Below are 15,674 nucleotides of genomic sequence, written 5' to 3' on the forward strand. Positions count from 1 at the left end.
GATCGTGAAGTTTAGATGCCTCGTTATGGTGAGTTTGACTCAGACCGATGATCGGCCCGCAGGGATGCTGAGCACCGAACTTTTTTTGAGCGATAAGATAAGCAAGTGACTCTCCGCACGTACGTCGTTCCCCAGACGCCGCAACCCCTCTTCTATTTATTCTTCCTACTCACTTGTTCTCGTCTACCTTCAATTTCTATACCTCCAAACTTGCAAATATGTCAAAGGGACGTGTCTGCCTTGCCTACTCTGGTGAGTTTTCCTTACAATTGGCGATTGCACGACCAATTGCTCTCGTCACGTCTGAGCAAGCAAAACTGACCTGAGTCATTAGGCGGCCTCGATACCTCCACGATCCTGAAATGGCTCATCGGTACGCCAGAACAGTATTCAGAGACGCAGCACAAGCTAATACGCAGACAAAGAGGAGGGCTATGAAGTCGTGTGCTTCCTCGCCAATGTTGGCCAGGAAGAGCCCTGGGACGAGGTCGAGAAGAAGGCGCTCAAGATTGGTGCGAAGAAGATGGTCATCCTCGACCTACAGAAGGAATTCGTTGAGGAGCTCTGCTTCCGCGCTGTCCAATGCAATGCCTCATACGAAGGCCGCTACCTGCTCGGCACCTCGCTGGCCCGCCCAGTCATCGCCCGCGCACAAATCCGCGTTGCGCAACAAGAAGGCTGCGGGTTCGTCTCGCACGGCTGCACAGGCAAGGGCAACGACCAAGTCCGCTTCGAGCTGGCTTTCTACACACTCCAGCCTACCATCAAGGTCATTGCACCATGGAGGTTGCCCGAATTCTGTGACCGCTTCAAGGGCAGGCAAGATCTCCTCGACTATGCTGAGAAGCATGGTATTCCCGTCACTTCCACTAAGGCGAAGCCCTGGTCTATGGATGCCAACTTGGCTCACTGCAGCTATGAAGCTGGTATGGCGAAACACCCAGAGATCGCATTAGTGTGACTAACAAGTCAGGTATCCTCGAGGACCCCGACGTGTCTCCTCCCGACGACATGTGGACTATGACCGACTCCCCGCTCAACGCTCCCAACGAACCCACCGACATCACCGTCTACTTCGAGAAGGGTATTCCCGTCAAGGTCGTTACCCCAGAAAAGACTTACACCGACTCTGTCGAGCTCTTCGTTGCGCTCAACAAGCTTGGTTTCACTCACGGCATCGGTCGCATCGACATTGTCGAGAACCGTTTCATCGGTCTCAAATCCCGCGGCTGCTACGACTCTCCCGCCATGACCATCCTCCGGCTCGCCCATCTTGATCTCGAGGGTCTCGTTATGGACGCACAAGTGCGCAACCTGCGCGACCAGTTTGTCTCGCACAACTGGAGCTACCAGCTCTACAACGGCATGTACTTCTCTCCCGAACGCGAGTTCATCGAGAACAGTCTGTTGTTCTCCCAGCGCAGGGTCAACGGCGAGGTCAGGATGAAGCTGTACAAGGGCAATGCGTACGTCCTGGGCAGGTCCAGCCAGACTGAGAAGCTGTACTCCGAGGAGGAGGCGTCCATGGACACTTTGGACAACTTCAGCCCAATGGATACTACTGGCTTTATTGCCATCCAGAGCATTCGGTTAGTCCACGTTCCTTCCAAAAATAACCTCTTTGTTAACGATATCATAGTCTCAAGAAGTACGGTCTCCAAAAGGCTGAGGAGGGCGAGAACATGTCGAGGGCTTAGAAGGCGACCGATGATATGCGCACCACGTTGACATACTGGAGGAAGTGGCTTCACCGTGAGACAGTCCATGACCAGATAACTTGGGCGTCTCCTCAGGGCTAGATATTGACATGGCCATGTCTAGGGAAGCCCTGAAGTTGAAAAACGACGATAAGATGACATAGATACCAATAATAAAACCATATTGAAGTATTGGACAAGTGCACTCGCATAAGTGATGGGAGCTTAAGAGACTTTCAGCCATGTTCATTGGCCGATTAGCGGTCCCTTTGCGTGTGGGTCGACGCTACCCACGGGAGGCGGTTGCTCCCACCCCGAACCGTTCCGAAGTCGGCATCGCTACCGCGAATATCCAACTTTGCGTTTCCCACGCACTTTCTCTTCTACCTCATCGCGCACACAATCGTTGGAAAGATACGATTAGGTGTAAAACATAGTGACATTTAGAGTGAGTAAGGCTATTGCTCGTAAGTCAGTTGAAGGTGAGTATATATATTGACAGCATGAAATATCCTCTTGTCGACGACTGGATAGAAAGAAAGTAAGGACATGTCGTTGTTACGCGCGTTTGTTCGTTCGCACGCTACTAGCTATTCCTCCTTTACATCCTCGGTAACAAGGCCCTCGAGAAAAGATTCCTCCTCTTCTTTCGCCGCTTCATTCTGTCCGCTTGTCGATTCTACCTGCGGTTGTTGCACATAATTTTGTTGTCCGATATCAGGACTGGCGGGATTTTTGTGCGGGACAGACAACGATAACAATGAGGGGACATGGTTCAACATGATGTTCTGGCCGACAATGTTGTTGAACTGAGTGGGCGACGCATGGGAGGACTGGTACCATGGAGGGCGTTGTGGAGCTGGTCGGTGCTGTTGCGGATGGCGGTTGGCGTAAAGAGACATATATGGGTGTCGTCTCTGCTGCTGTTGCAGAGGATCACTAAGGGAGGATGGAGCATACGAGGGTAGCGGCTGCTGTTGTTGCAGAGGAATATGGGGGAAGGTTGGCGTATAGGAAGGTAGTGCCTGCTGTCGTGAAGTGTCGTAGGTGTAGTTTGGCATATACCAGGATTGCGGCTGTGCCAGAGGGAAGCCGTTGGCGTGGATTGGCATAGACCAGGGTTGCTGCTGTTGCGAAGGGTAGCTGTCAATGTAACCTGAAGCATATGATTGGGCATATGTAGGTGGCTGCTGGTTGTAACTTCCATCCTGGTGGAGGTCGATGCCCTGAGTTTGGAATGGAGGTTGCGGCTGTTGTTCCTGGATTTGAGGCAGGAGGTCGTTGGAGCCAACGTCCACACCACCCTCCTCAGTGTTGTTGAACGCCTGGGCAGCATTCATCGGAATGGTCATATCATCGATCCGCGGAGCTTCGTTTGCGGATGACAGGATAGCTGGATCAATGGTGCCATCGTAGCTACCTGGGAAGGAGGCAGAAGCATGATCCAAAGAGAAGATTGTGTCTGGCGTTGTTACAGCGCTTTCGTGACCATTTTGCAGCGGGGCAGGATGTGGAAAGAATTGTGGATCCATCACGACCGTGTTACTCATCCAACCAAAGTCTGCGCCGTTGTAACCCCCATCCATATTGAGATTGAACATACTGGTGGGCTCACTCAAGAACCCCCCTTGTTCACGCGTCAAGGATTCCTGGAACATTCTTTCATACTCAGGATACCAAATGTTAGGTACTCCGAAGCCATCAACGTTTTGGCTTGGTGGTAGTGGTGGTTGAGAGCTCATCATCCCTGATGAGGGCACAGCAGGCCCCATGTTGCCCGTTCGATATAAATGCGAGATATAATCTCGAGCTTCCTGCTCATTGCGGCTTCCATAAGGGTGCATTAAGCGTGGAAAAGATGGCGCACCAGATGCTTCTTGTTGGATTGCTGGACTGTGAACAGCGGCAAGACCTTGAGGCCTCGAAACCGGACCATGTCCAAGAGAATGATGTTGGTCCGGGACCATTGTATCGCCTGGATTCCTCCTGGGCTTTTCAGAAGCAGGCATTAGCTTTCTGTATGATGTTTTTGGCTTTGGATTCTCGTCATCTCCCTCAGATTTCCGTTTGCGCGTGGCGGTCGGGCCGTTGGGGTCGTTTTCCTTTGGAGGCATCGTGATTTGGCTAAAAGTTCACTGAAGGTTTGGTAAATCAGATGAAATCATGTCACATTCATGAATCGCTTTATATTAATACTTATCTCATCCTAAAAGTTAAGCCTGATGGTGGAACTTGGTTGGGATCATAGAACTGAGCATTTTCATTGGTTACTTCCCAAATAAGCTCTAAACGTTCTCTATCCGTGGATTGACGCCGTTCATACCATAGGAATACAAAGCTTAGCGCTCATCAGATAGCGTTATCAGACGGATCAGTCACAGCTTTCCAGGGTAGCTGCTCGTACACACGAGCTTTATTGGATCAGAATCACGCTCCGAACCAATGACTGCCCCCGTAGACATGATAGAAGGTGACTTTTACGTCCTACCTTTCGAAATTCAGTATTTCCCATCGAGATTTTCAAGCACAGCATATTCTCGGTTATTCTCGATCCTAGTCTGAGCTCGAAATGGCTGTCTCGTGATCCTCGCTTGCATAAGCCAGCCCACTCCAGCGTCGAGCAGGCCTTTTCACACCTTCATCTACCGTGGTAAAAGCATTTCCATTGGTAACAACGGCAACACCTCATTCACCGCCGCTCACTTCTTTTGATAGTCTCTTCCGACTTGCTCACATCGATTTCTCCTGCCCTGATTCTCTCGTGCGCTACCCTCATCAACGCACTCGTTCCAACGTCATCTCCATCGCGAGCCCAAAACGTAAAGTGAAAGCGCAAAGCGTAGGGTGATACTATCCTTAGATTGTTCAATTGAGAGCTGAATGGGTCCAGTTCCTGGAGTAGTATTCAAGTTCTCCAAGGAAACGCGACAAACAATTTCCACGCACATGAGCTACGGCAATTCTTCCATATTGGTAAGACACAGGCGCCAGTCAGCCCATACAAATCTGGTGTTGAGACTCAGCGAGCTTAATCACGTGCGAGGTTCGGTGGTGGGCTGTCAGCGTTGAGACTTCTTCCAAGAGCGTGTGTTGGCGGTCTCATCACTTCCGTACATAGTAGCATAGCTAGATAGATGGAAATATAGCCAACACAATCCATGTTTGTCATTATCGCTGTTCCATTCAATATTTGTATGCACTGAAACCACATATCTTACATTTCCATCCATACATGGAAGACGCACTTATTACTGTATGCGTCGTGTCAAAGCCCTAGACGCCTCGGTCGCGCAAGTGATCATCTCGCTCAAGCATAACTTCCTCCAAACAAACTGACACTTCGTCCCATCCTCCAAGCACCCCAAAGCACCATACCCAGGATGGCCAAATTAGCGAATTGCCTGCAGATGACAAGCAAGAAAGTCGTAGCCAGAACAGCATTGTTTGACCACCCTGAGGTGTCAACGTAAAGAAGTATGATGTCGTAGATGACGAAGATGTCGCGAAGCCAGATAAGCGGCACAACGACGAAAGCGAAACGAGCGAGGTCGTGGCGTTCGGGTGACTGCAGGATGTTAGTACTGTCACCAGGTAATGCACTGCGATATAATAGACTTACACCATGGGCATTCTTGTTCGTTGTCCCATACTCCCTCAGTACCTCGATAGAGACGCTCATGCTAGCTGCGACAACAATAGCCTCGTGTACGATATATGTGATCCTCGTCGCACGGTCATGGCTCATAACATTTGACCAAGACGACAGTGCATCTGGGCCGGAGCTACCAGTGCTGATATCCCTTGCTTCCATACCCAAGCCCCAAGCTGCAACACCGGTACCCAGCATGGCAATCATGATGAAAGTATTCCAGATACGCGACATGGTCTTTGGTGTGGAAATACCGGTGCCGTTCTCCTGAACATGACTGGAGTGAATCCAGACACCTCCATTGAGCAGCACAGTGAAGAAGATTGTGGCGAGGGTTGTAGTGAAGGTAAGAGCCGAGATACTGGAAGAATATTCACTCCCTATGAGGTTGTAGGCTCGACGGCCATTCCAACCGAGGTCACTAGTGTAATCGATCGTTCCGCTCGTCTTGAGGAGATCGGATACGAAGCGACATACATAGGCGACGAAGAGACAAAGAAGTGCTGGCCAGAGGAAGAGGTATGTTCCCAAAGTCGTCTTTAATGGGCCATCACGAGCACTGTTTTCTTTGCCTGGCGCAGTAAAGCGTCGTTGTTTGATTCGCTTGAACGTAGGTCCGGATGCTAGACCAAGGAGAATCAGGGCTCCAGCTGCTGTGATGACATCGAGGGAGAAGACGGCTTGATAGGATGGTCGTTCGTTTGTGATGTTGATATCGGACATTGCACGTTGGGATGATCAGGTGTAGGGAACTGAAATGAGGCTTGATTTACAGTGAGTGCTGAAGGACATTCCCATCATTTGACTATATGCGAGATTGATGAAAATGCATCCCTGATGCATATGACGTTGATCGCTGTCACCCACTTGGCAAGGCGATGATGGTGGATCGGTTCGGATGTGGATGCCGATGATGGTGGTATTCGGAAAGGACGGCAGGTATAGCGAGCTACTCAGTCTCTGATGAGGATGCCCGGTGTCTCATGGTCTATGCTTCCATCGCATCGTCAAAGAACAATGATGGTCCCTTGCATGGGTAAAAACTAAGATGGTGAGCAGAAGTAACGATGATGATGCAGGAGCTGCTGACGAACTTGTGGAGGTTGGGTTAGTCTGCGGGAAGAGTGCTGGCGCTAGGACGTCGCATAGCCACCTCGGATATGGCAGTCCGGTGGCGACTGCCTCCTATCTCATTGTCTATCTCACGAACTTTCTTTCACATTCTTCTCTTATCGCAAACAAGATTCACGAGAATGACCAGCATCTGGAAAATGCTATGGCTTGCAGTTTTCCGCGCTGCTTTTGCGCGCACAGAGCGCGCGCGCGGTTTGGATCTGTCGATCTTCACGACGCGTCAAGTTACGCGCCTCTAGCTGCAGAGCTATTAAGTACGCTGCTGTACGTTCCGAAATCATGAGCACAAGTCATTCGATCTTCTTCCCGCTTTGCGTAGCTTACGAGAAGAGATATAGCAGGAAAGGAGTATACGGGTGTGCGCGAGAGGAGCTGATGAACCGTAGCCACTCCGGCACACACCGATTTTCTGTATAGCTAGCCAGATCAAGCTCCGCCATGTCTTCAAGCCGCTCGGGCGACCCAAGACAGTTCATTTGTGAGACCGGCAGTGCAAACGTACAACGTGGACGCAAACTTGTTACCACCAAACCCACCCAACAAGTCGGAGGTATGAACAATATAAGTATACTCACAACCTACGTACAGCCTCATCCAGCCTCGATCTCACCTTCTCGCTTTTTAGCCCGGCCAAAGTATTATCCAAGCAAGCGTCACGTCTATCCAAATGTACGGAGATTGCACATCGGGCTCGCTATCGATCCTGGACTGCAAACTCCATGTACGGTTCGAGTAAAGCTACTGAAGCCTGGAGTCGAGGCTGGATTTTCTTTACCTGAACGAGACCATGTGATTCGGGACAGCAAATTCTTGTCTTTTCAATTTCACTGTTGACTTTGAGTCTGGAATTATGTCTAGCACACCCTGTGCGGTGGCACTGGTCACGTTGATTATCGACACACAATTCACCCCCTACGACTGTTGCACAGGCACCGGTCGACCCTTCCCTCCATTTATCGTTGGGCAATGCGCCTCCTTTGTCCCCTGATTACCCTTACAGACCTTATATATATACACGAACGCATCAAACTTCAACTTTCGATATACCCCCTAATTGACTGCTATACAACTGACCTGCAGTACTCATTGCAGCCAGCGCAATTCGAGACCTTCGTACCCGTCCTGCAAGCTTTGATACATACGAGCCATCCAAAGTCTGACAACCCGTCATACACAGCTACATATCAGCATGTCAGACCAAACGCGCCTGAAGCATGGCACCAAGCACATCCAGAAGTATCCGGTGAAAGCATCGATTAAGTCGACTGGACACTTGTCTTGGATAAAGAAGTGTCGTACAAATCCAGGCACTCGAAACAATCATATGAAAATCTCCGTCTTCTTGAGATGCGGAGAGACCATCGCTAAGGATCTTTCTCAAGTTGCCCTCATCCCGAACAGCGTCCTCCGCCATCTCAGGGATGCCATGTTGTTCAGGGACTCCGAGATCGCACTCAGGGCACCCCTGGCTGAATCCGATCCGAAGATCAAGAAGAACCGCAACAGGCACTTTGCATTCAATGCTGCCCTTCAAGACGTTCTCCGCATGTTGACAGTCGCTCTTCGCCGACTTTCCCAGCGGCGAAACGAATCAACCGTTTCTCCTGTGTCGAATAAGTACGACTTGAATTCATTCCGTCATCCATATGTCGAAGAGCCTGATGACGCGGTACTCGAAGGGCAGAACAATAGCGAGATTTTCTCCGAATTGGATCCTGCAGTGCACGATCTAGACATGAAAGAGGAAGAGATCGACCAACAAGACATTGAGACTTTTCTAGGCCACAATGTCTTGCTCCTTGGTATACAACAAGATGCTCTCGACATATGGGAAAAATGTCATGCGAATGAGTTGTCGCCCGCTGCTAGCGCAGTCATCACTGGTTTCGCATACCAATCAATTCGGGCAGAAGTATCTAAAACCGAAGTTGCTGAACAAGTTCCATTGGTCCGGTTTCCTGGCTGTTCTGATGCTGGTATCATTGGTCTTCTCTACCCTCTATATGAGAACTTCCGCGGTCAGGCGTTGAGGAAGGGCGGCAACACAGTTCGACAGGCATCAGCCCGAGATATTGCTAGGACTCTCTTCATGCTAACGTTGAAGAGTTACCTCACTGTGTGTACTCTCAAAGACAACGCTGTAAGGACATACATGTCAACGACAACTGACATGCCTCCACTTCCGACATCTGATCCATCCACCAAACTGCGAACGGTCGAACAAATCGAGGCCTCAAACAATGTTCAACGATATGAATGGCAGGCGTCAGGTGGCTTGTGTTCGGTGAATTTTTCCAAGACCATGAGTATCGTAGAACGCATCGAAGGCAGACAATGCTATAGCGTAACGGATGCGCTGACACATTCCCTGCCCAGGACCTTGCAAACCGATAAGCCTGAGTTCTGGGAGGTGGTGTCTCTCGACTCACTGCTTCGAGTTGTACTGAAATTGAACGAGGATAACGATTTCTTCCGCCAGGGTCAAGCGCTGCTTGATGTCGCCGACCACGTTGAAGCGCTGAGGAAACAGTGGTTTGCTGGAAAACTCTATATACCCCCGCAGCTAGGCGTTGCTATGGACATCATCGACACCGTCGTGAGGAAAGACTACCTCACGGAGATAGGCAAGAAGTACAACCACAAGCCTCCACCGCAGCTGATACTCCACTATAACCATACATTGAACGGACTTATAAGTCAAGCTATCTTGCGAGAGCTTGGCGATGCTGTGGGTGTGGCTGAAGTAGGCGAGCCAGCAGCAACAAGTGTAGCAATCTTCTATAAGGCAATCACCACTGTTGGATACTTGAAGAATTCTTGGGCCGAGATGGACTTCCTGATCGCATTCTTTGGCTTGGAATCAATTCTTAGCCAGAACACTCTACCAACGAGCTTTCACGACTTCTATAAACAGGCAAGGTTGATGCTATTGTCAGGTCGAGCTATAGAATTCCTGCAGCCGACAAGCTTTCAGAAATGCCTGCAAAGGTGGGTCTCTAACTGCTTGACCGACAACTTCAAGGAGATGGTGAGTTTTCTCGTTGTGCATCTGAGGAAAGAGAGGAGTGCTTGGAGTGTTGTGGCTACTACACCTGAGACTAAATCAAAATTTGAGATGACTTCTGAATCGATGAACAAGTTCACACCAGCTACAAATCTGGAAGAAGCAGGCGCCAGAAGCACGGAAGACTTTCGAGTTCCTTTGCAGCCGAATGCTCCACAAACAGATTCGCAGTCAGAAAGGGACCCGCCGCCGATCACATCGACTCCGAACCAGCCTACACATGCCTCTGAAGTACAGGAAGAACAAGGGCAACAAGCTGAGGAAGATCAGCAAACCAGCGAGTCGCTCGGCCATGACGAGTTTGGGCCTTGCGAGATTCTTCAAGCGTTCGCGCAGCTGATGCAAGCCCAAGATGTGGTGGCACATCTTGCTAAGGGTACGCTCTGGCTAGAACGTACACAGCTTGCGTCTTACATAAAGGATGTGTACGCTAGCCTCACGGAAGATCAGCCCTATGTAGGTTCGACGGAGGACTTCAAGTACATACCCCTGCTTCTTGAGTTTCTTTACCGAAATGATGAGAAGCGCGAAGATGTGCTACGAAACGGTGTGCTAGAGACATTCAGTCAACACATCAAGAAGAATGGTGGAAAGCACCTCCAAAAAGTGAAGGACATCAGCGGCGTGAATTGGAAGGGAAACTCATGATGTGAACCAGCTATTCGCTCTTTGTTTTCTAGTTACTTTCTGCTTCGACCATACTTTAGCTCCGCCTCTTGGCTCTTGGATTAGTATAGTGTAGTATTAACACTTTCACTGCGACTTGATGGTTTATCAGACTCCCTATACGGGACAGCCAGATCGTAGTTATACTAGAAACTCCTAAAGTCACCTACCTGAATCCCATGTACCTAACAGCGCCCCAAGATCCCGAAGCGTTACCTAGCGATAGGTGAAACAACTAGATCTAGTCACTAAAAGATTAAATCAACTGAGAAACATCAATCTAAGGACTCGATATTGATGGGTTCACACACCTCACAATTACGTCATGCTACCCGCTAGCCCCGTGCTAGCCCAGGGGTGGATGAGCTCAGGAGTGTGAAGTTAGGCAATACACATCGTGTTATGCAAGACTCAATCCATATATACGCAACCAAGGCTATCTCAACAGCATTTCCTGCCATTCATGCTACACCATTCGGCTTGATCGGAGACATAGTTAGAGCTTGCTACATTCGATCTGTTTGGATAACATGAGCCGTGCACAGGCCCACAGCGTCTCCGACCACAGGGTAAATCACTCGATTTCTTATTTCCACGCATGGGGGGTTTAGCGGCGACTCCGCTCCGTCCCATCATGCGGCCATGGCAACGCAACAAGTTCAGTCAACTGGAGCCTTTTAATCAGGCACGTACAACAGTTCTTTGGTCGCAACGACGTAGCGACTTGCCATCTCCAGCCGTCAGCCTCTTTTTCGGCGCCCCTTGATTTACGACCACATATCCCATCCTATCCTCGTACCGGTGGTACGTTACTCGGTCCCTTCGACTTGCGATGTTGACCGCTCTTACTGCGCCGCATAGGTGCGTCCCCCTCAAATAACTATGGAGAACTTGCCAGATACGGTACAGCTTGATTTTCCATTCCGAAGAATTAAGTCAAGATTTGCAAATTATGCGAATCACAGTAAACTCGTTTTCTCTTGCCGCAGCTGCTCTTGCGTTGGTTGTTACTGCCAGTCCATTCGGTCCCTCCGTTGAAAATTGGTCAGACGTCAATAGAGACCGATGTCATCTTGGAGAATGAACAGATTCCGGCGGAACTTAAGCAAAGCAGTGACCCGCGTGCGGAGATTTTGCATGAGGAAGCATCGATGGCCAATGCGTTTCTCATGTAGCCAATGCTACGAAACCAACTGGATGGACGCCCCACAATCCTTCAGCGACCACGCAGTCCTTTCCTGATCTGTAAGGTTCATACATGGCCAAGCTCGCATCATATACTTCGAGATCCACTATAGGACAGGCACGAGAGTTAGATTGCGCAGGGAAGGTCATCTCAACCGAAGCGACGGAGATATCTATCTGACATTTTGTATAATCAAGATTCTTTGCAGAATCAGACCTGGACCTTCTTCTTGATTACACCATGAGCAGAATTCTTATCACAGGCGCAACCGGGTACGTTGGCGGTACTGTACTTTCTCAACTTATAGCCAGTACTGCCACAAGCATCAAGGATCTCACCTTCGATCTCCTCATTCGCGACGAAGCGCAGGCTGTGAAACTCAGAAACGCATACGGATCTCGCATCAATACCATCAAATGGTCTGGCCTTGAAGACACAGCTTTCATTGAAGACACAGCCTCGAATTATGATATTGTCATCAATACTGGCTCTGGTTTCATTCCTGAAGGTGCCATTGCTTTTGTAAATGGTCTCGCACGCGGTATTAATGCCGGTAAACCCGCACCGTGGATGTTGCACATATCCGGTTGTACAAACTTATCCGATCGTCCTTTGACGCAACCATCAAGACCGATACGCGAGTGGAATGATGAAACAGACTGTGGAAGGATCCTCGACTTCATGGGAGCGCTCGATGAGATGGAGCCATACGCGCAGCGCACAACCGAAGTCGGCGTCTTAAATACGGCTGCTGAAACTGGTGTACAAGCTATCAGTGTCAACACACCTTGCATCTTTGGCGAAGGCACTGGCCTGTTCAACCGCCAAGGTCTAGTCATTCCTTTGATCATGATGTACGTTGTACAGCATGGCTACGGCTGGAAGCTTAACGAAACTGCGAATTTCGATTGGGTCCACGTCATCGATCTCGCCGATATATATGTTCTTCTCGTACGCACCATCCTTGAACGCGATGACCGCGGTGTCGGTTATCTTCCATCTGGCAGGAATGGCATCATGTTCTCAGCAGTGGGCCGCACCCTCATCAAGGAGGTCAACCAGAGTTGCTTGGATGCAGCCTTTGCTGATGGTACCTTACCACGCGATGATACCTCCAAAGAAAAGGAAATCAGACTTGTACCGCTGCATGAGATCGCGGACAAGCTCACCGCAGGCCGTCGCGATATCGCGGAGCGTGGCTGGGGCGGGCATAAGGCTACGAAAGCGGTGCAAGCACGCAAGCTATTAGGTTGGGAGCCAAAGCGACAGCAAAATGCTTGGAAGAAGGACTTTTGGGCTGAATTAGTCGCCCTAAAGGAGAACAGGCGGATGGTGACCATGGAGAGCTGCATTGGGGCCAAGAAGTAAGTCTTTGGTAGCACATCGCTTGGAGCGTTTATTTCTCTCGTCTCAACAGAATCTGTATTGTGCTGGGCGATCGAAGGTTTGAAGTCAAGATACTGTGAATCATGTTCGTCCGCAGAGACCATTAAAGACTAAGCCCAATACGGTATTCTTTCGGGGCGTTAGCCTAGCGTCAGGATGTCGGAATTCGCGAATGAAGTTGCTGTCCCCGGAGCCTTACTTTTCTTCTAATAATATTCGTTTGCATCAAACAGAACGTTCTCCGTGAAGCCTCGGCATCATGAGCTCTTCACAGGTGCACCATACACTATGTGAAACTCACGACACTATGCCCTCAATGGGTTGGAAGAGAGGTATAAAATAGGACTATCCCATAAGTGCGACTCGTTACAGTTCGGAACATCGTTCCTCGATTGAGACCTACAAAACATCATTTCCTGGGGAGATATGCTCTTAGCTAATGTCCTGCTATGGCTCGTCTACCGTCTGAAGAGCGATACATGATTAGCGGTACGGTGTACCAACAGGTCTTGGCTGTTGCGGCGCTTACGCACTCCTCTTCTATTTCCCGCCGGCATGGCATCCCATTGGTGTCATGTGCAATCCGAAGCAGCGGGTTTCTTGCGAAGGATCCAGCTGCGGCATGGAGGCACGGGGGAACTACGCTATTGAGTTAGTGCTTTGAGGAGAATCATGCGTCCCTCTGAAGTATATGCCGAGTTTTGCGTTATTCCCTTCTCCCCAACCTTGCTGACAGTTCAAACTTGGTTATATCCGACAAGACAGACTGGGATTTGGTAACGATGAGAAGTCATCTCGAGCTCCGATGGCTGTGCGTAGCTGGCAGATGCTAAGATAGAAGCGAGTACATCAACAACCAGAACCTTTGCATCGGGTCGACACGACAAGGCAATTTACAGAAGACGTTATGATCATCTGTTTCTTTTTTCAGCCTCTGAGGCACAGTCGGCAGGCCCGAGTGACCACAAAGACGTAGCTTGTGTCTCAACTCCTTTCGCATTTACATTCGCTCTGGTGGTCAATGAATTCCCTCCAGTCTCCTGGCCTTACGCGCATGGAGATGTCGAATATGTTTCTGCTACGAAGATTATCATATCACATGCAGACGCGTGGGCTAGAGGCTGGAACTAAGCAAGCATCATTGTTCGCGGTCGGTATCTCTTTCGTTGTTATCACGAGTGTTATAGTATTCTTACGCATCTACGTGCGTATACGCTTGATGAAATTACGTTTGGCCGTCGAAGACTGTAAGTCTACTGCCACAGGAGACTCTCGTAAGCTTCCCGCTAACATGATCAAATCTAGATCTGATGCTATCTGGTGCACTTTTCACGATCTCGCTTTCTATTGCCAACATGATTTGTGAGTCTTCTCTCCAGCAATGAAACTCTAGCTATTGAGCCTGAAACTAACTAACATTCCTATCCGTAGGCGGTTGGTACGGTGTGGGCACCCATAGTAAGTAGCCGAAGTAGATCCATCCAGTCACACAGCAGCTGACGATCGAATAGCGCTTGACATTCCTAACGAGGATTTTTCATCCATGCTGAAAGCGAACCTTGCCACACGTCTGTTGTACGTTGTAGCGATTTGCCTAGTCAAGTTCAGCATCCTAGTGTTTTACCGAAGACTAGACCCTCGGCGGCATACAAGATGGATTGTTTACTTTTTGATGGCATGGGTGGCCGCCCTCTCGATCGTAACCTTCTTTGTACTACTATTTGTTTGCACGCCACCGTCCCTGTTTTGGGATCCTGTGGGCCAGGCCGAACATCCGGAGAAGTGCTTGAAGCAGACTACCCAACAGGTGTTCTTCAACATCAACGGCATCATGAAGTAGGTGTTGCGCAGTCTGATGATTTCTTTGATATTGTTTTGCTCACTTCTGTATCTCGCAGCATCATCCAAGATTTCGCCATGTACATCCTACCACTCTTCATTGTCTGGAGGCTACAGATGCCACAAAGTCAAAAGATCGCTTTGTGCGCCATTCTCTGCATTGGATTGGTCGCAGTGGCAGCTGGCTGCGTACGATTCTATTACGTGCTTTTTCTTTCTAACGAACCAGACATCTGGTACTATATGGCGGATTCACTGAATTGGTGTAGTATCGAGATATACGCCTGTGAGTCTCTTCCTTGCTGCTCCCAACGCTCCAGTACTGATGGAATATGTATACAGCCATTATTTGCAGTACAGCGTCCACTTTTAAAGTGCTTCTCAAGACATACCTTCCCAAAATTTGGAGTAGCGCGGGAAGCCATAAGAAGAGTTCTAGCGGACCTCGCACACTGTACAGTCGATCGCACAGTGGACAGTTCGAGATGAAACCGTTTCGTGGGATAACAAACAAGTCAATCAGTAATAGGAAATACGGGGTCGAGGGTCTTACAGAGATCGAAAATGAGAGCGAGGAGGCTATCATGCGGTCTGAGTAATATGGTGACAACTGCTGCTACATCCCCGACAAATCGATAGCGAGTTTGGAAGGGTCACTGTATTACTAGAAGCTGAGCAGCGCTCACCACGGTCATCAAGAACTAAGAAAGAGGCCGCACCGTGATAAGTTTCATCTACCCCTTGTTGAAGAAGGCCATGCTGTCATCGTGCTGTCCTAGCGCATGTCCTTCTCTTCATCATCTGAATTCTGCTGTCTCTTTCTCCATTACACAACTCCGTGGTGCCCATACTCCGCCATATTATACTCGGAGATGTACAAACTGACCACTCCGGGACCACACATATCACGCCTGCTTCGTGTCGCATTTTAAGGGCAGAGGTACTTTCCAAAGTACGGCTTTCGGAGATAGAAGCAAACACATTAAGAAATGCTTGAGCAATCGGAAGCTTGGTCGCTATTTCCAATGTCCTTTCTCCAGATCGCTGCCTAGT

The 15,674-nt window shown here is 49.4% G+C and overlaps 6 protein-coding genes across 6 annotated transcripts; 4 read left to right on the forward strand and 2 right to left on the reverse strand.

Moving 5' to 3' along the window:
* Positions 1-218: 218 nt before the first annotated feature.
* On the forward strand, positions 219-1,697 carry GT037_006342 (argininosuccinate synthase; the record flags this gene model as incomplete). Its single annotated transcript, XM_038931389.1, has 5 exons — positions 219-252; positions 335-373; positions 420-926; positions 974-1,589; positions 1,640-1,697. The coding sequence occupies 5 exons, from the start codon at positions 219-221 to the stop codon at positions 1,695-1,697; spliced, it is 1,254 nt and encodes a 417-aa protein (XP_038785886.1).
* A 590-nt stretch (positions 1,698-2,287) lies between these two features.
* Positions 2,288-3,811, reverse strand: GT037_006343 (uncharacterized protein; the record flags this gene model as incomplete). The annotated part of the gene is made up of 1 exon (XM_038931390.1): positions 2,288-3,811. One exon carries the CDS (start codon positions 3,809-3,811, stop codon positions 2,288-2,290), a length of 1,524 nt encoding a protein of 507 aa, XP_038785887.1.
* Positions 3,812-5,004: 1,193 nt separating this feature from the next.
* Positions 5,005-6,069, reverse strand: GT037_006344 (uncharacterized protein; the record flags this gene model as incomplete). Its single annotated transcript, XM_038931391.1, has 2 exons — positions 5,005-5,262; positions 5,317-6,069. 2 exons carry the CDS (start codon positions 6,067-6,069, stop codon positions 5,005-5,007), a joined length of 1,011 nt encoding a protein of 336 aa, XP_038785888.1.
* A 1,600-nt stretch (positions 6,070-7,669) lies between these two features.
* GT037_006345 (uncharacterized protein) lies at positions 7,670-10,192 on the forward strand (the record flags this gene model as incomplete). The annotated part of the gene is made up of 1 exon (XM_038931392.1): positions 7,670-10,192. One exon carries the CDS (start codon positions 7,670-7,672, stop codon positions 10,190-10,192), a length of 2,523 nt encoding a protein of 840 aa, XP_038785889.1.
* Positions 10,193-11,636: 1,444 nt separating this feature from the next.
* Positions 11,637-12,764, forward strand: GT037_006346 (uncharacterized protein; the record flags this gene model as incomplete). The annotated part of the gene is made up of 1 exon (XM_038931393.1): positions 11,637-12,764. The coding sequence occupies one exon, from the start codon at positions 11,637-11,639 to the stop codon at positions 12,762-12,764; it is 1,128 nt and encodes a 375-aa protein (XP_038785890.1).
* Positions 12,765-13,851: 1,087 nt separating this feature from the next.
* On the forward strand, positions 13,852-14,622 carry GT037_006347 (uncharacterized protein; the record flags this gene model as incomplete). Its single annotated transcript, XM_038931394.1, has 4 exons — positions 13,852-14,029; positions 14,088-14,144; positions 14,214-14,240; positions 14,294-14,622. The coding sequence occupies 4 exons, from the start codon at positions 13,852-13,854 to the stop codon at positions 14,620-14,622; spliced, it is 591 nt and encodes a 196-aa protein (XP_038785891.1).
* Between the last annotated feature and the right edge of the window lie 1,052 nt (positions 14,623-15,674).

The sequence above is a fragment of the Alternaria burnsii genome, assembly GCF_013036055.1.
Source record: "Alternaria burnsii strain CBS107.38 chromosome Unknown 752, whole genome shotgun sequence".
Taxonomy (NCBI): domain Eukaryota; kingdom Fungi; phylum Ascomycota; class Dothideomycetes; order Pleosporales; family Pleosporaceae; genus Alternaria; species Alternaria burnsii.